Source organism: Peromyscus leucopus, chromosome 12 (assembly GCF_004664715.2).
Source record: "Peromyscus leucopus breed LL Stock chromosome 12, UCI_PerLeu_2.1, whole genome shotgun sequence".
Taxonomy (NCBI): Eukaryota; Metazoa; Chordata; class Mammalia; order Rodentia; family Cricetidae; genus Peromyscus; species Peromyscus leucopus.
The window spans coordinates 75315761-75334682 of record NC_051073.1 but is presented as its reverse complement, the minus strand read 5'-3'; the positions used below and the strand labels follow the sequence as shown (position 1 = coordinate 75334682).

Genomic DNA, 18922 nt, shown 5'->3' with positions numbered 1-18922 from the left:
CAATGATGTCAATGGAGTGGGAAAGAGGAAAGTAAACTAAAATGAGTAATGTCAATAATTCTTGGAAAATAACTAAAGAAAATGTGTTGCATTTGCTCATGCTTGAATGCATTAGAATTTGTATAAATAAAAACAGTTTGAGTTGTTCAATGTCATCTGTTTGAAATAAAACCGGTAGTCAGACTCTTCATTTTTCACCTATTTCACACCTCTGTCCTGTGGCTCACAACCCCACTAGAGCTGGAATCTGACACAATAGCAGTAGTTTCTATCATTTTGGAGGTCTCTTGGACCAGTCACCAACAACTCAATAGATGTTTTTCATTGATGCAGTTGGGTGGTTTCAGCTAATCTACAGGTCCAAGGGATTCATATTCTCACTATGTGAAGTCATTTCACTAAAACAATGTGTTTCTATGTATTTTTAAGTGAGCGTATAAAATAGTAGGTTTTGCTCTTGATCTCAAACACTTTTAGTGTTGTGTCCCTTTCTCTAACTTACAAGTGAAGGGATAGGTTACAGGGTCTGGAAAAGGTGTAGCGCAGTCTGGCGGTGATCTCTGGAGAACTCTGCTCAGTCTACCTCCAGCGTCCAGGGTCCAGGAACCAAGAGAACTGGCCTATCTGGATCTTGGGTCTTCAGGGTCCTCTCTTGGCCCTGCATTGTAGGCATGACAGTTACCGAAGCCTCAATGGGGGTTGCAACTTCCAGATCAAAACTGGAATGGCTACCCACTACATGCTACTCTCCCTATTCTTCCCTCTCACTGTGTATCTCTCCCTCCCCTTCCCTCTCTCTATGGAGTACTTCCTTCCTCTTCCCTGGTCAAGCCTCACCCTTATTTTTCCCTTCATAGCACCTGTGCCCTGCTATTTCTCTCTCAGAAGCTACATCTCCTTCCGAGTGCTCTCTTTCTACTTTCCTGGCATTCATGATTATTCAAGGTTTTACATTCAAACCAAGAAGATTTGGTTCTAGAATCTTCAAAAAAGAGGAAACAGCCGACATTTGTCTTTCTGCACCTGGATGATCTAACTAAGTATAATCTTTCCCAGTTTCACCGATTCATTTGCAGATTTCATTTTTCTTTACAGTTGAATGGAATTGTATACTTGTACCACATTTCCATTATTCATTAACCAGTTGAATAATCACTGGGCTGCTTCCATTTATTAGCTATTGTGAATAGAATGTTGAGGAACATGGCTGCAGAAGTACATCTGTAGTGGGAAATCATGTGTTTTCAGCATATGCTAAGGAGTCATACATCTCAGTCATATAGTATTTCTCATCTAAGACCTTTGGAGAATTTTCCACACTGATTTCCAGAGTGTCTGCTACACTTTGCAAGCTCACCAACACTAGGTGAAGATTCTCCTTCCCCTTCATCTTCACCAGCATTTGTTGTCAACTATACTGTAGGTCTGAGGGTTTTCTTTGATAGTTTGATCCTTTTTTCTCTATTATTTGGTGAAAACATAGAACAAAAATTCTGAATGAACTTTTTCATTATCTTTTTCTTTAATAGTGTACAAATATTGCAAGGTAACGAAGAAATAGTCCTGATTTTTTTTTATCACAAGCTAGAATTTATGCCTTACTTTCCCATCTGCCTGTATCACTGTGAGACACATTACTTTTCCAGATGGCACAGTAATAGTCAGCCTCCTCATCTGCTTGTAGCTCAGAGATGTGCAAATGTGCAGCATTTTGGGAGGTATCTTTGGATCCAGAGACTCTATTGGTGACTCCAGGCCCCAGCTTCTTGTCTGAGTCTGAGTAGTAGTACAGAAAAAACTGGGGAGAGCTCCCCTGCATCTGCTTGTACCAGAAAATGTATTTACCAGCAACACTGATGCCACTCCTCAGGGTGCAGGTGAGTCTGGCTGTTGATCCAAGAGCCTCAGAGATGGAGGGTGGTTGTGTCAGTATAGACTGAGAAAAGGAACCTGCAAAAGAGGACACCACAGTGAACAGCAGAGATAAGGTGCAAATTCTCTGAAGCAGAAGGGACTCACTGAGTTTAGGAGTTCTCCCCACTACTCTTAGGCCTGTCCCTACCTGTACAGAAAGATAGAATCATGAAGATGAGAGGAGTCCAAGCCATGGTAAGCACAGCACAGCTTCTCCTTAGACCAGGATCTTCTGTCTGGGCTGTCTCAGTATCTCATCTCCAGGGACCTCTCAGAAGAGGGGTTAGTCATGCAAATGAGTTCTCATAGCTCCTCCTAGTGATTGATTCACAGTGTGAGTTCCTAAAACAGCAAGTCAGGTGAAGTAAATTACTTTGTCCCATGGAATATAAAGCAGGTGGTAACACAAGCATAACTGTGTGCAAAGATCTCTTTCAGATCCACAGTAGGATAGTAGGTTCTCACAAAAAGTGGAGGACTCATTTCTGTTAGGGTTACCACATGTAGGTACCTGTCCTCCAGAAACTCCAGAGAGAGATCAGCACTCTCCTTTAAGTCCCAAAGCAACCATCACCTTTCACAATTGTTCAGTATATCAGTTCTGCTGTGTTTTCTTCACCTTATATTTCAGAAACATGAAAGGATGTGTTCTAGTGGAGCCATCACTTATATATTTCTCTGATGAATGTGGACAGGCAGGGAGAGCACACAGCAGTCAACCCAGGAGAGCTTGTGAACCACCCAGGGGCTAAAGAGGGAAGAGGAAGTCCCTGGATGGATGAACATTCCATTTTTTTGTTGTAGGCATTATTTAAATAAGTGAGGTTGCTTATGTCTGGCTGGGCAAACACTTCTAAATCTTGAAGAGGAGTGAGCACTTAGTAAGGGACATCAAAGGACTGAGAAAGCAGAAGTTCAGTATTGATGGAAGAGAATGGAAAGACAAGGTTTGTTTTATAGTATTTGATAAGAAAGTTGAGAATTTAGTATTTCTTGCAGGACCACTTCCTATTGACTATAGGGGCAGCCAGGGAGATATGAGGGGCAGATGTCCGACTTATGTTTTGCATCACTGTGTGCTAGAGACAACAGAACTGATTTTGATGCTCAAGGTTCAGGTAAGTCAGCAAGGTTAGCAGAGAGGCAGAGGGCAGGATGGTGGACTGGGAAAGGTTACTTGCAGTAAATAGGTACTAACAGATGACAGGTGCTGCTGTGGGAAAGTGTTGAGTGATCTGTGCACAAGAGCAGATATAGCCAGGTGACACCAGAGGTCTTAGGCTGGTCTCTACCCCTGCAGTGAGAAAGAAGCAGTTCAAGAGAGAATAAGTGGACACAGACCCTGGTCTCCACAGGGAGTCTAGGTTGCTCCAGGCCTACTTTCCCACCTCTGCAGAGAAGTGGCTGTTCCCTCAGTCATGTCTCCACTGAGACTGAGAAGAATCTGTGAGCCCTACTGTGGGGCTCAGCTCACATGACAGCCTGGGGCAGAGACAGTTAGGTTTTCAGGAGAGGAAGAGTCTTGGGAGGTATCACTAGCTAAGACAGAGTGGAGCCCCTTTCTCCCTGAACTCTGACAGGACAGAGTGTCCTCAGTGAGCACAGGGTGAGCCCTAAGGCCAGCTTCTCTCAGCAATTGGAAGTGGTATGTCACAGATGCACAGTGCTCCCTGTTAGCCAAAGGATCATTATTTACCACAGTGCAGAGACCTTAGAATCCAGCTGGATCCCACTACTCACCAGATCACTGTCTGAACCCATAATACCAGACTCAGATTTTTAAATCTGACATGGATATTCTTTGATCTTCTGTAAAGGTTGTCACATCCAGAAGAAATCTTTGACACTCTTACAAAAATCTAAGGAAATAATAAAGAGTTAACTCTCCACAGAAGAACGGCAAATATCTGATTACTTCATTGGTGTATAATTTAACATGAAGATATATATTTTGGGTTCCTCACAGCATCCATTATTAAGGAAATATATTATGGTTACTATCAGATAAATTAACTTCACTACAATCTCCACATTTTGGCCTTTACAACAGTGACTCTTAGTTTACACCTCTGAGCTTCCAATGTTCCATATGTGCCCCAGTAATGTCCAGTCCTTCCCATGCATGATCAGACAGCCATTATTGAGTTTCTTGCATTCACTTCCAGTGTCTCTGTATTTCTTCAGTTGATGTAGAAATTCTAAAAACCATTACTCTTGTTTCTTATACACTCCCCCAACCATACATCCCATCACATTGTCCTCATCAGCAACACTAGAGACACACTTTACCTGCAAACACACTTGGCATGCTGAGCAAGGAATCCGGTATGTGAACTTCAATCTACTTCCCATCCTCTATTTCTCCTTCCCCTGTCTCATTCTCAACTTTGTAGCAGGGTGCCTGCTCTGGCCTCTCCTTTTTTCTGTTCCCAAACACTGGGAGAGTAAATAAAGCCTCTCTTGCAGCCTACTCCTCATCTCATCTCATTTTCTCAGCCACCTTCACTGTCTGCCACTGCAACCTCACTGGCCATGCTGGCCAGAGAAGCAAGAAGGCAATCTTCTCTGTTCTGTCCTCCATTTTCAAACATCCAGTCTCATGCCCAGCCCTGGAGCAGAAACCCTGCTGAGGAGGGAGCTGACTTCACCCTCTTCCTCCATTTCCTGAGGACTCCACAGATCCAGCTGCATGATTCATATTTCCATCCTCCCTATGCACCCTCTCAGCCCCTTGCCAGTCTAGCCCATCCTGCCCCGCCTGCAGGGCTTCAACGGGTTCTCGACCACCCTAAGGAGGGAATGTAGGGACAGGAGATACAAAGGAAAGACACTAAGTCTGGATTCTGATCAAGGTGCACTTTATTTCTCTTCCACAAAGGTTTATATAGCTCCACAGGGTGGGGGGAGCAAGAAGCTGTCATCTGCATAAGGTGGGGCAAGCTAACAGGATGTTTGTATAGGATGTTTACAGGGTGAGAGGGTCAAGGGCTCTGACTCAATGTCCTGTTGCTAGGCAACCTGAATGTAAGATGATCTAGTTCCCCGTCTTATTGGGGGTCTGTATTTTTCCACTAACTAGAGATTCTGTCCTTGTCCCTGACACCATCCCATTCTTTCCTGCAAGCTCCCAATACCTAGACTCACTTTCTACCTTGGACCACCAGTGGCCACACCTGGAAGAGACTCAGAGCACTCCCTTCAAGGCAACCCACAGCCACAATACACTTTGCCAATATCTGGGGAGGACAAAAGAAACTAAGGAATGAAAAGCCTACCTAACAGAAGCAAGGCCAGATATCAACTTCTGGAAGTGCAATACTCCTAAACACAGATGCCTAGATGCCAGCAGAAGGACACAATCAAAATAGTCCTGACACTGTGTCCCCACTAGAGCTCAGTAACCATGGTTCGACTACCATGGTTCCTGAGAAAGGCAATAATGCTGAAGCACAAAACTTCAAAATAGTTATTATAAACATGGTCAAGGACCTTAGGAGGACATGAATCGATCCATTAATGAAATCTACTGTAACACAAACAGTGGATTTGAATAAAGAAAACTGTTTAAGAAGTGCACTGAAGACCAGATAGAAGAAAATGTGAAATCTAATAAAATTCCAAGCACAAACTACCCAGGCTATCTGGGACATTATGAGAAGACCAAATCTATGAATAATGGGAATAGAGGAAGGAGAAGAAACCAAGGTCAAAGACACAGTTAACTATCTTCAACAAAATTATAGAAGAAAACTTCCCTAACCTAAAGAATAATCTGCCTATTAAAGTTCAAGGAGGATCCAGAACCCCAAATAGACTACACCATAGAAGAAATTCCACTTAGTACATAATAATCAAAACAATACAAAGAGTAATACTAAAAGCTGTCATGGAAAAAGACCAAGTAACATATAAAGGCAGAACTATTAGAAGAAAATGTTGACCCATTATACTATGACTGTCACTAGGGCTAGGGTGAACACGCTGCATAAAGGACTTGGTCATGGCTACAGGTACAAGATGTGTCCAATGAAGTGGATTCCAGACAAACTGATAAGGTGTCACAAAGGACCATACTCCCATTGACCATGGTCATCAACCTCTGCCGAGAAAGGAACTCAGTAGGGATGGTTGATGTACATCAAGACCAGGATGTAGAAACTCATCTTCCACCACAAGGAGAAACACAGTGGACACAAATTTACTATACCGAATGATCCTGGAAGATTAGACTCCTGCAACCCTCTGTCAGCTGGGGTGCCCTTTGGTGACTCAAGAAGATGTTCCCTATGTGAAAGGTGGGCAGGAGAAGACTGCAGACAGACCACTCAGCAAGGCTCTAGACCACACCACCAGCTGTCATCTACAGTGTCTTGACAATTAGGTTTCCTTCTAGTCCTAACCCTGAAGGTGGCACTGGGCTTAAAGAATTCCCAAGTTTTCTGGCCTTGTCTGGGCAGTGATGTTCCACAGCCCTGTTAAGCACTGCTCACCTATTCACAAATTCAAGGAATCCCCCATGGGACATGAAATTTATTAGTTTGAGTAGTCTTTGGATGGGTGGATAGCAAGCACCTTGGCCCTTAAGGAAGAAGGCAGTGAAGACAAAGACACAGATGTCACCAGATCAATCCAAGACAGGGTCCAGCAGAAAGAGGAAGAGGCTCCTGGGAACCATGTGGCTTCTCTTCTCTACAGCCACACGCTGCCTGAATACCCCAGGACAAGAGCATAGGGTACACAAGAGGAGAAGACCATGTCTTGTGCCCTATGAGCCCCAACTCTCCTCTTGAGGGGAATTTTGCTCCTTCTCCTGCTTGGCTTGGCCCCTTTCGCCATGCCACACATTCATCCCTTACTTTCCTGCTGCCTGACTGGAATTTCCTCTGGACAAGTCGCCTCCTCCTCATCCTGCTTCATGCCATTTCCTCCTCCTGCTCTTAGTGCTTTTCTCTCTTGACATCTCCCACTTGCCTCCTCTTCTCCCCTCCTCATTCTGTGCCTCTTTACCACCTAGGAGTAAAGAGTGCAAGCACTTCTTTGAATCTGCTCCACTGATTCTGTTGCTGGAAATGAGAAGAGCAGGTGATGAGGACCCAGAGACATGTGGGGCACTTACTTTTCTCCATGTGGACTGTGGAGCAGGATGGATGCCTCTCCATCACCAGATGATTCTGTGGCTGGCTTCTCTGTCCAGCCACTAGTGCTTGGGGCCAGTTAAGTTAAGCCTCATACTCTGCAGGAGAGGAGGGTTACAGAGCTTGTGCCCTGGTTGCTGGCAGTGTCTGGCAGCTAACAAGAGGTTTGGGGCAAACCTCCTCCTTTCTCGTTCTGGCCTGGTTCCCTCCTATGGCTGTTATGCCCCACCAGGCCGAACACAGACCTGTGGTTTAGGAACCACGGGCCTGGGCCTCATCTTCAGCCCTTGAAAAGACACAAGCAGAGCAGTGTTAGTGACTTTGACATAGAAGGGCCTAGCAAAGAGCTGCCCTGTGGTACAACAGCTCTCTACAGGACTCTTCCCTACCTAAACTCTGCTCCCTTTCACAAAGCCCTCCTCCCTCCCTCTGCTGTCTGCTCCTGGCTCAACTTCTCCAGACTTCTCAAGAGCAGGATTCGGTGGGAAAGCTGCTTCTAGGGTCACAGACACATTGAGGTTCATGTTCTATAAATGAGTGCAGCCTGTCAGTGGTAAAGTGCCTTTGAAAAGGAAAGATCAAATACAAATATGAATTTAGTGTCCTCACCTGCTCCATTTCCCTGGGACTCCAATTTCCATTCCTTGTTATCCCTTACCTGGATGCCGTGCCTCCTCTCCTTGGGGTGGGAAGACAGAAACATAACCTTCGAAATAGGTTCCGAGCCTGCCTCCTCAGGCCCTTCCAGCCCCTTCTTGTGTGCCTGTTGGAGGCTATGGGTACCTCCTGGGGCTGTTCATTGGTAGATGTAGACGGTGATTCCCTACTTATTAAGTCTTTGACTGTTTCATATTGGCTGCTCCCATGCTGTGGAGGGGAAACAGTGAACATGAGATCACTTGTCGTCTGGCTAATATTGTCATTCAAATCCATATTGGTGGTTTCCTCCATAATGCCAGCATCATCTGGCGGTCCATGGTACTTCTGGCACATGGTGTCCTCTAGGAAGTACAAGACATCCAGCGTTGTGTGACTGAAAGTGACGGTACTGCCAGTCTCAGCCTCCACATGTGTCCTCTCTGATGTTACACCCAGTGAGGCAGATGTCTCCTTAGATGTGTCTAATGCCTTCACACCATCACCCTGTGGGGCAGAATTCACAGGTGAGTTAATATCTGATGTGTAAATCAGGTGAGCTGGACATAGGGAAGCCCTTGCTACTTTTTTCATTTACCTCCTGCCCTTGGTTGCCTTCTTCTGTTGTCACAAACGTCGGCAGAGCCAGCTCACTCCATCTCCTCTTTAAGGGAAAGGGAGGGAGGATGAGACGATGTGCAAATCTCTTGGTGGAGGAAATCTTTGGATGATTTTCCATTTGTCCAATGACATAAGTAATTTTTCTCTCATACAGTATGTCATTTTCTGCGAGGGTCTCAAAAAGTCTCTTTGTTCCAGGAATTTCAAAGTTGTTCTCTGTCATGTGGCTAAGGGAACACATAGTTTTTACCAGGGTGGAGATGGACCATCTTGATCCTAGTTTTATGGATTCTGGTTGTAAATTGTCATCGCTGAGATCCCTCCATGATAATTCTTCTGCCATGTCCTCTACCTTTTCAGGTGGAGAATGGCACCCCCACAAGACACTAGAAGTAAAAAAAAACAAAATCAGCTCTAGAAGACAAGGTTATAGCTATCAATTTGTACATTGCTTCACAAAAAGCAAAGGTCTCTCAAAAATCCTAATGGTGCATGTTGGGGTCAAAGTTAAAAAAAAAAGAAAACCACCCAAACCCAAAAGCAGTTATGAGAAAGCATAAGAAAAATCGGAGCTGGAAATAACTGGACACTTAGAGACTGAAACAAAGATAAGACAAACAAAGAGCTGGTCCTTTGAAAGGATGTACAAATCTGACAAACCCTTGATATGAATCACACAAAGGAAGACACAAATTATTGAGATGTGAGACAGGGAAGAGATGAGTAAGATTCATGGGAACTGTAGGGGATGCAAGACAACCATGTATTCCAGAGTGTTGACAATCCACAAAGAGAGATGCTGGAGATGTCTTTCTGTATGCTGTGAATGTGTTGCTTTGATTGGTTGATAAATAAAACGCTGATTGGCCAGTAGCCAGGCAGGAAGTATAGGTGGGCTAAACAGACAAGGAGAATTCTGGGAATAGGAAGACTGAGTCAGGAGTCACCAACCAGACACAGAGGAAGCAAGATGTGAAGGCAGAACTGAGAAAAGGTACCAAGCCACGTGGCTAAACATAAATAAGAATTATGGGTTAATTTAATGGTAAGAGCTAGTCAATACTTAGCATGAGCTAATGGCTGAGCAGTTTTAATTAATATAAGCCTCTGTGTGTTCCAAGTGGCTGCAGGACTGGCGGGTGAGAGAGATTTGTCCTGACCATGGGCCAGCTGGGACACAGGAAAACTTCAGCTATGGAGAGATATTGCTCAATTCACAAAAGACACCAACATTCATAGAAGAGGTTATCACAATGCACCACCTGCTGCCTTTCCACTGCTACATCCTGAGTGTGACAACAAATTCAAGAGCTTATGAAACATGTAGAGATCGATATGAGTACAAGATTGAAAGAGTAATGTAATCTCTCCCAGTAAGGACAAACCAGCACCAACAGATTGCATAATGGATCTTCCTGCTGACTGTAAAGGACAGTGGGGATCAATGTTCCTCAAGGTGCTTCACCAAAGAACAAGCAAACATCATTCTAAATATTCTGAAAAGCCATTATTCCCCTATGTTAAAAATCATAAACACACACACACACACACACACACAGGCAATGCATAATATAATATACTTGATGAACATCATCTGAAATGAGATTCCTTGTTCACCATTGTTCAATAACACATGACAGAGATATCTCATGTTCACATTGGGTTCATCATGGAGTTCTAGGATAAGTCCATACAAAAACTGATCAACAGTAAACAGGCAAGGTCAAGGGAAGAGGCCATGCTCAGCCAGGAAGAATGAAATTTTGTTATTTTGCAAAATACACATGGACATAGAGTTTGTTGTAATATGAAAGTCCCAGAGATATACTGAGACTAACTAGAGCCATGGATGGGTAGGTGGAGTCTTAATCAAGAGGGGAAGAATATAAGCTTATGACAGGGGCTGTTGCAATATGACACAGGAGGTGAAAATGATCCAAGTTCACTATATGCACATATACATGTGTCACAGGGATATTTCCTACTCTGCACAGTTAAAGTTTCAAATAAAAAACAAAAGAAATCAGAGCACAACATGACCAAGAAAAATTATTGAAAAAGGACCAATTAATAAAAAGCAAATGAACACAAGCAGAAATCAAGGTCTCATACACAAGCGGTGTTTGTGTGAATCAAAAAGAAACAGAACATGAAACCCACAGCGACAGAGGAGAACTCCCAATGTCAAGGTCCATGAGACTAGGAAAGCCCAAGTGTATCAGGACCAATGCTGGAATACAACTGTTCTCTATCCAACATGAGTTTCTTTGCAGCTTCAGGATTAAGCCCAGCATCCTGCAATGTCTTGTATGAACAGATTTCTATCATTTCTCACAGAGGTCAAATGATGTCATTGCCAGGGATGGACCAGCAACAGCAGGGAATAACCCAAAGTAGTTTCTCTATCTGATCCCAGGGACTGCATTGCTTTTCATCATGGCAGTGAACAAATCCTCAACAAGATGCAACTTAAGGGACAAAAGGCATCCCTTCTCCATGTTCTCAGAGGACAGGGAAGGCATGGCAGTTGGAGGAACTGGGGAAGGTGACTTGGGGAAGATGAGTCTGAAGCAGCTGGTTACATGGCTTTGGTAGGCCCTTGCTGCATCCAGTTACCTAATTCCTCCTGCTCCTCCCCAGTGCTTTAGGGTTTTGAGATTTCCCAGACCAATCAGCGCTCCATCCTAGAGACCAAGCATTTAAATGCATGAGGAAGTAGGAGGCCTTTTATATCTAACATTGAGGAGGACATTTTGTCTTTACTCGGGGTAAACTCCATACTATAAAGGAGGATAGACTCAGGAATGCTGAGCTGACCTGGGTTAGGGATGTGCATCTGGACTAGTTGGAGTGTGAACCTACAGGCTGCTTCAATGGCTTTTTCACTATGATACAATCATACAGGTGATGCATTCAAAGTGCACACCATCGTGAAACTCCTTATTTTCTACAATTATTTCATACTAGTATAGCATTTAAAATCAGAAAACGTATTTTAAAAATGTCAAAGAATCATGCCCATTTAAGAGTAGAATTTTGGGGCCTCCTCAGCTATTGGTTCACAGTTCATGTGTTTCCACTAGTTTGGCTTTGTCCCTGTGCTTTTTCCAATCATGGTCTCAACATCTCTCGCTCATACAATCCCTCCTCTTTCTTGCCAATTGGACTCCTGGAGCTCCACCTGGGGCCTGGCTGTGGATCTCTGCATCTGCTTCCATTAGTCATTGGATAAGAGTTCTATCAGGACAGTTAGGGTGTTTGGCCATCAGATCACCAGAGTAGATCAGTTTGGGCTTTCTCTCAACCATTGCCAGTAGTCTATTGTGGAGGTATCTTTGTGGATTTCTGGGGAACTGTCTAACACTTTGCTTCTTCCTATTCCCTTGGGGTCTTCATTTATCATGAGCTGGCTTTTTGGAGCCTGGGGCCTATGCTGGGACACTTTGCTCAGCCTGGGTGAAGGGAGGAGGGGACTGGACCTGCCTGGACTGAATCTACCCGGCTGAGCTGAATCCCCAGGGGAGTCCTTGCTCTGGAGGAGATGGGAATGGGGGGTGGATTGGGTGGAGGGTGGGGGGAGTGGGAGGAGGGAGGACCGGGGAATCTGTGGCTGATATGTAAAAATAATTAATTATAAAATTTAAAAAATAAAAAAATAAGTTTAAAAAAAGGGTAGAATTTTGGGTGGTAGAAAACAAGAAACTAAATTAAAAGCACACATTAATCCACAATCCATTCAAGAGTTATAGATAAAAACCAGCAAACCAGGGAAGAAACTGTAGCTCTTGAGATCAAATCAGATCAATTATGTCTGTTTCCATGTGATCAATAGTAACAAAGTCTACGTGACCCAATTTCTGAGTCCAACCTTCCTGTAACCAACAAAGCAACACCTTCTCTGCAGTGTGAACACAAGACTCAGACCCAGCCAGTGCCTAAAATGGGCAGGGTCTGAAAGTCCTCACAATGCCTCCAGTGAGGTCATTACAAGAAACCAACCATGCTGTTCACACGAGAGAATTTTCCCCCTTTGTATCTGCCAGTACTGCATTTCTTTTCTCATGGCCATGACCAAATCCTTGAGAAGAAACAACCTAAGGTACATAGGGTTTATGTTTGCTCTGGCTGTCAACAGACAGGAAAGGCATGGATGGAGACTTGGAAAGATGGATCTCAAGCATGCTTGCATGGCTTTTGCAGGTTCTGTTACCTCTGATGACCCAATTTCTCATTCTGGGTTCTACATTCTGATGTTTCACAACCTCCACAGATAGCACCTCCTGCTAGAGATCAGGATTTTGGATATATAAGACAATGTGAGACCACTGTCATTCAAAGTTGAAGGAGGGCATTTTGACTATACGGAGAGCAGCAGTAGCACCAAGAATGGACTCAGTGAGCTTTGTGCTGACCTGACTGAGAGATGTGGTTATTCACTAGGTAGAGAGTGATCACACAGGCTTCTTCAACATCCCTTTCACCTAGACCCTCAAATTCTCTAATGACTCTGACTGCTGCAGACCTCCTAGTTTCTACAGTCATGATACTCAATCCATTTATCTCTACTCATATTTATGGGCATCAAGGGATGGTACCCTTTCCTTGACACTATGATGCCATGAGGAAATGTACTCTCCCTCAAGATCCTGGAAAGGATGTTTTCTCATGAGTGGCATGGTGGCAGGGGAAGATTCCTACTATGATAAGGGAATTGATAAACAAAGTGAAATGCTGTGGGAAGTAACAAAGCTGGTGGGTAGGATCCAAGTGCATGACATAGTCAAACTCCTGATTTTTTGCAGCTAATATATACTGACAAAAGTTTTAAGGTATAAAAATAAACCAATGTACAAAGCGGCAAAGATATATGAGTAGACAATAGAACATGGTTGGTAATAAAAAAAAAAACTGAAGCAAATGCACAAAGTAAATCCAAAACTACAAACAGTAAATCAAAATCCAGGCCCCCAAACCAACCCTCCAGGAAGCAAACTCATTATGTTCAGGTCAGTGGGGATCACAGATGTTCAATTCCAAAGATGGATGCTAAAAATAAAGCTCTAATCAAAACTACGAGTGCATCTGCTCTGTAGCCTACTGACAGCCTCATTGCAGCGTAAGGGCAAGATCCAGGACCCACTGGTGCCTTATATGGCTGGAGCACTATCATTCCTCACAGTAGCTCCCTATGAGGTCATATGAGTTGTAGACAAATCACAGTTAGCGGCAACCCATCACCATTCTCCAGGTCTTTTCATGGCTCCTCTCAAATCTATGCCATAAAACAACTTCAGAGAGGCAGAGGTTGTTTTGTCTGAGGCTTTCTGAGTTAACAGGCACAGCTTGGTGGTGGGTTCTCATTGCCAGCAGCATGTGAGGCAACTGTTTTCACTGCTTTGAAAGTCTCCCAAGTCTCTTAAGGACCCACTGCCTCCAGCCAGGCCACACATCCGAGCATTCTCTAATTACTTAAGCAGGACTATCTAAGGGGATCAAGGACCAAACACATGAGACAGTTTAGGACATATCATATTCAACCCATGACAAAAAGACCTTTTGCGTTTAATGGTAATGATAAATAATAATAAAGAAAATGATAGACTCAGTAAGATTTGTGGTTCCCTGGGTTAGGGTCACTGGTTTTTACTTGTCAGGAAGTTATGTAGGGTTCTTTAGTGGACTTGAGAATTGTGACCTAAAATTTTGTATCAACACTTAGCTTTTACAATCCTCATCATCTCTGTATTCAGGATGTTCAGTTCCTTTTGCTTAAAACTCAGACTGGTGGATTTAAAAGATGTGGTTCCTCACTGGCACTGAGATGTTGTATTAAGATGCTCTGCTCCAAGGCACCCAAGGGTATGTGAGGAAGAAATTTCACCGCAACTGTCCCTTAAGACCCTGGCCTGATTTCTCATCAGAATCCATAGGTCTCATAAGATGGTGATTGATGGTTGAAATATTATTGAGAAAGTCCTGTCATTCCAGAGTACTATATACATAGATGTTTTATTTATAGTACCATGGGAGATGGAGCCCTGCCATCCTTGCCCTCTGACAAAATACCTTTGCATTATTACTAAACTGTGGAAATTGATTTCCTGTTTTATTACCAATGGTAAAGTCAGGACCACCCTCCCAAGAGATGAAGGGTAGAAGGGGGCTGCTTTTCCTCTCTGTAAATCATCTTTGTTTTCCCCAATTACTCAACAGAAGGACTGAACTCAGTCATTTATTTATTTGTCTTACATTCTTCTTATTCTGTTATAGAATGTCTTAATTAGTGTCTCCATTGCTGTGAAGAGACACCATGACCACAGCAACTCTTATAAAGGAAAACATCTTTTTTGGGGGCAAGTTACAGTTCAGAAGTTCAGTCCATTATCATCACACGGCAGTTAGATGAACAGCATGCAGGCAGACATGGTGCTGGGTACTTCTTGATTAGAAGGCAACAGGAAGTGGACTTAGCAACTGGGTATGGCATGGGCATATAGAAGATCACAAACTTACCCCTAGAGTGAAATACTTTTTCCAACAAGGTCATACCTCCTCCAACAGAAGTACACCTCAGAATAGTGCCGCTTCCATGAGCCAAGGCTCAGCTCAGCTGAGTGGAAGGAGTTTCTTGACAGTTGTCCCCTCCTAAGGATAGAGGGTACCTTCTAAGCACAATATGTCACAGAGAGAAAGAAAGACTTGAGTCTTTGATAGAGTAAAAACAAACATATCAAACAGAACAAAATAAACAAAGAATAGAAAAGGACAAGTAACACATATAGATGCAGACACACACACACCTGCACACACACACACACACACACACACACACACACACACACACACTTGCACACAGAAATCCCATTAAAGCACAAAACTGGAGAGCTTAATATATATGCAAAGGACCAATAAGTTAAAAAAAATTAAAGAAATAAATAAATGAATAAATGCCCCCCAAAGCATTATGGAGCAAAGAATCTCCAAAAAGGTCACTGAGTTCATTTTGTGTTGACTTCTGGTCGTAGGGTCTGTCCACACAAGTGGTTGTATACCCATTGGAGATAACTAATTTTTCATTTGTGAGCAGTTATCAAGTGGAGGTAACTGGGGTAAGAATGTGAGATTGTGTCCTCTTCTCCTCTCAGCCCTGGGACCCCATCTGGCCCTCTCCCATGCAGGCCCTTTGCTTGATCACACAGTCTGAGTTCATATGTGCATTGGTTCTTCTGTGTATAGAAGACATTGTTGTTTCCCCAGTGTCCTCCATCCCCTCTGGCTCTTGCACTCTTTCTGCCTCTCCTCTGAAGAGTTAGTTCTCTGAGGCCTGAGTGGAGAGTTCTGGTGGAGACATCCCATTTAGGACTGAGTTTTTAATGTCTCTCATTATCAGCACATTGTCTAGATCTGGGGCTCCTTATTGTTCCCATGCACTGCAGGAGGAAGTTTCTGATGACTGCCTAGGAGACACTGATCTATGAGATAGCAGAATGTCATTAGGAGTATTTTTATTGCTATTTTCCATTGCCAGAACAGTGCTATTCTGTTTTCCTAAGCCCCTGGGCTATGCAGTCTCAGGTTCTTGGCCCTCAAGCTATGTCAGGGATAGTTCCATCTCATGGATTGGGCCTTAAATCCAATCAGACTGGTTGGTGACTCCCACAAGCTTTGTGTCACTATTACATTAGTGCATCTTGCAGGCAGGATAGGGATAGGGTTAGAGTTACTCATACTGTTAGGGTTTGGTTTAGAATTAGAGCTGTGGTTAAGATCATTACTGGGCTAGGGATAGGTTAGGGTCAGTGATTTTAAGACACTGATTGACACTGTTAGCTTATGTGAGACTGTGTGTGTATAAGCATGAGTGTGGGTGAGTACAATAGTACATTCATGTATCATGATGTGTGTGTTTGTATGATCATAAGTTTGCTTATGCCTATATGAGCATGATTTGAAGAACATGGGTTTGAGTATAGGATTGTGTTTCTCTGGGTATGTGCTTGGAAGTACATTACAGTGGTGTGTGTGTGTGTGTGTGTGTGTGTGTGTGTGTGTGTGTGTGCATGTGAGTGAAAGAGTGCACAGAAGTGACAGTGTATAGCAGACAATGGTATAAGTATCTTGAGTGTAAGCAAGTGTCAGTGAGGTAGTTGTGCATGTAAGGAGTTAGTGACACCATGCAAGAACATGTGTTTATGAGCACAAAAGTAAGTGTGAATGTGTGACTGTGGGTGAGAGAAGAAAAGTATGGAAGAGTGTGTGAGTTCACATGAGTATCAGTGGCAGAACGTATACTGAGTGTGTGTTTTGTAGTGTGCAAGCATGTAGCATCATGATCAACTAACATTTTGTTGCTGTGATAGGCATCAAGGCAAAAGCAACTTGGGAAGGAAGTGTTTATTTCAGCTTACAGGTTAATCCACCAGTGAAGGAAGCCAAGGCAGAAACACAAAGCAGGACCTGAAAGCAGAAACCGTGGAGTAAAGCTGCTTTTTAGCTGGCTTCCTCTGGCTTGCATCTTCTCGTGTGCTCAGCTACCTTTCTTATATAGACCATGCGCATGTGCATAAGAATAGCACCACCCACAGTAGTAGTAATTCATTAGTAGTAATTAAGAAAATGCCCCACAGATATGACGACATACCAAACTGAAAGAGACAGTTCCTCAACTGAGATTATCTCTTTTATTTTAATGTCTAGGTTTGCATTAAGCTGATAAAAACTAACTAGCACAGAATGTATCATTAGTGCAAGGACTATGAAGAATGTGTAAAGGTATGATTGTGTGATTGATTATGTGTGTATACGACCATGTTTACATGTCTTTTGTGCACTCTGACATCAATCATCCTTCAAAAAATGCACCATAGGCTTGGCCACAGGCGAATGTGTTTAAGGCATTTTCTCAATTGAGGTTCCCCTTCCCAAAAGGCTCTATCTTATGCTGACAAAACACTAGCCAGCTCCAAGTACAAGAGTGAGTCTGTGTGTGTGTGCATGATTATCTGTGAGCATGTTAATGTATGTGAGAGAGTGTGTAAATGTTTGAGTGCCTAAGTGTGTATCAGAACAAGAGCCCTCAATTCACCTTCCTCAGCCTATTCAGTCTCTCCCTCTGGCATTTCTCGGAGTCCAGGCCATGTGTGCTTAGGGCAGAATTGTATGCAAATGGCCAGGTGGAGTGACTCAAGTGAGGGTCCAATGACCTGACCTTGACCTTGATTCTAGGAAGGAATACCTGCCATCTGTGGGCTGAGGTGATACACCTACAAACGGGCACAGCTGATCTCATAAAGACAGCTGTTATGCTAGGATACTACTGCACAACATCTGGATTTGCCTCCTGTTTATACTCTAGGGGGTTTTGAGCAATAGGAGCTGCATCCTGGAATCACCAGCTTACCTACTCAAGCCAGCAACCCCACGAGAAACTAAAGAGGCAGGGCCTACAGGTCCACCATGGCCACAGCTATGCAAAAACCTGAGGAAATATTCTGGAATCCTGCAAGCAACACCAGGATGTTCCACTCTGTGAAATGGGTACCAGACTAGATGCTCTTTACACTCACCAGCAGCTTCCCGTCACCATGATCCTCATTGGTGACAGATGCCCCATTTATCATGGAGAGCCATGTCTAGAGCATCCACCCCAGGGTTTTGTCCTGAGGTCTGGACCCTGGTGACTGGCCAAAAGTCTACGAAGTATAGGTGGTGTGAAGCAATGAAGAGCAGCAGATCCGGAGATGCTGTCTAGTTCAGGGAAGAAAGGAGATAGGCTGAGTACTGAGTGGATGCTCTAAACCTCCCCTTCCCAGTAATGGACAATGTTTTCTAAGACTGGAGACTATTCATCTCACATACTGCTTTTTTTTTTTATTGAAAATAATTTTATCCCCTATAATCTGATGCTGTTTTCCCCTCCCCCATCTCCTGATCCTCTCACCTTCCTAACCTATTCAACCCAAGGTCTTCTTTCTCTATCTCCGACAAACAAATAGGTCCATTGGAAAAAAAAATCAAACCAAGATGAAAAAAAAAAGAGAAAAAAATTAAAGGAAAAGAAACAGACACAAAATCCATGAAAACACATAAGTGGAATCCATAATATATAAGCAAAAGATCAGTAAGGTTTAAAAATATCCAAACAAAGTATTATGAGACCAAATATCTCTCAGAACACCTGCACAGATCTTAAATGCCCCCCTTGTCCCATTCCCCCTCCATGGGCCTCCTGGACTGGCCCCTCGGGTCACTCTGCACAGATGGCAGTGACACCTGTCTCCTGGTGGCCGGTCAGGCATTTGCCATTCTCATCACACAGGCCAAGCTGACTTGCTGAGTTCGTCTCTGATCATTGTATGAGTCCACCTACCTTCAGAAATAGATGCCACTCTCTAGCCAGCCACACTACCTGGAAATAGTATCATCAAAATGAGTCATCAAGCCACGCCCCCTGCCTAGTAGGAAAACCGCCACAACTGCCTGGGGAACGCGCATGTGCAATACAAAACACAGAGCATAGGAACGAAGAGCAGTTGGCCACGCAGGCGCATGTGCATTGATGGCGTCCGCTTCCCTTTTGGCCTAAATGTATTCGTTCCAGGGGGAAAGAGTGAGTC

At 43.7% G+C, this 18922-nt stretch overlaps 1 protein-coding gene and 1 gene segment (V, D, J or C); both read right to left on the bottom strand.

Annotated features, from left to right (window-relative positions):
* Positions 1–1500: 1500 nt before the first annotated feature.
* The window catches only part of LOC119088814, a 622476-nt gene continuing 605054 nt past the window's right edge, over positions 1501–18922 (bottom strand). The window contains 1 exon segment of the V gene segment in view: positions 1501–1950. Coding sequence covers positions 1592–1950 — 359 coding nt within the window.
* On the bottom strand, positions 2114–18780 carry LOC119088811. Of its 3 annotated transcripts, none has more exons than XM_037209846.1 (8): positions 18676–18780; positions 17873–18053; positions 14820–14951; positions 8284–8692; positions 7708–8192; positions 7031–7335; positions 3655–3773; positions 2114–2256 (listed from the first exon to the last, which is right to left on the bottom strand). In XM_037209846.1, the coding sequence occupies exons 4-6, from the start codon at positions 8647–8649 to the stop codon at positions 7302–7304; spliced, it is 885 nt and encodes a 294-aa protein (XP_037065741.1). In that variant the 5' UTR covers positions 8650–8692; positions 14820–14951; positions 17873–18053; positions 18676–18780; the 3' UTR covers positions 2114–2256; positions 3655–3773; positions 7031–7301. The 3 variants fall into 3 exon arrangements, with proteins under 3 accessions (XP_037065741.1, XP_037065739.1, XP_037065740.1); XM_037209844.1 differs by having other exon boundaries at positions 14856–14951; XM_037209845.1 differs by lacking the exons at positions 2114–2256; positions 3655–3773 and adding an exon at positions 5807–6924 and having other exon boundaries at positions 14856–14951.

Coding starts and splice junctions, on each gene's coding strand:
- LOC119088811 (XM_037209844.1), bottom strand. CDS start 17,919: ATGGGGCATCTGTCACCAATGAGGATCATGGTGACGGGAAGCTGCTG. Junction 8,693..14,855: donor GTGTACTTCTGTTGGAGGAG/GTATGACCTTGT, acceptor TTTTACTTCTAG/TGTCTTGTGGGGGTGCCATT. Junction 8,193..8,283: donor AAGGCAACCAAGGGCAGGAG/GTAAATGAAAAA, acceptor TCTGCCCCACAG/GGTGATGGTGTGAAGGCATT.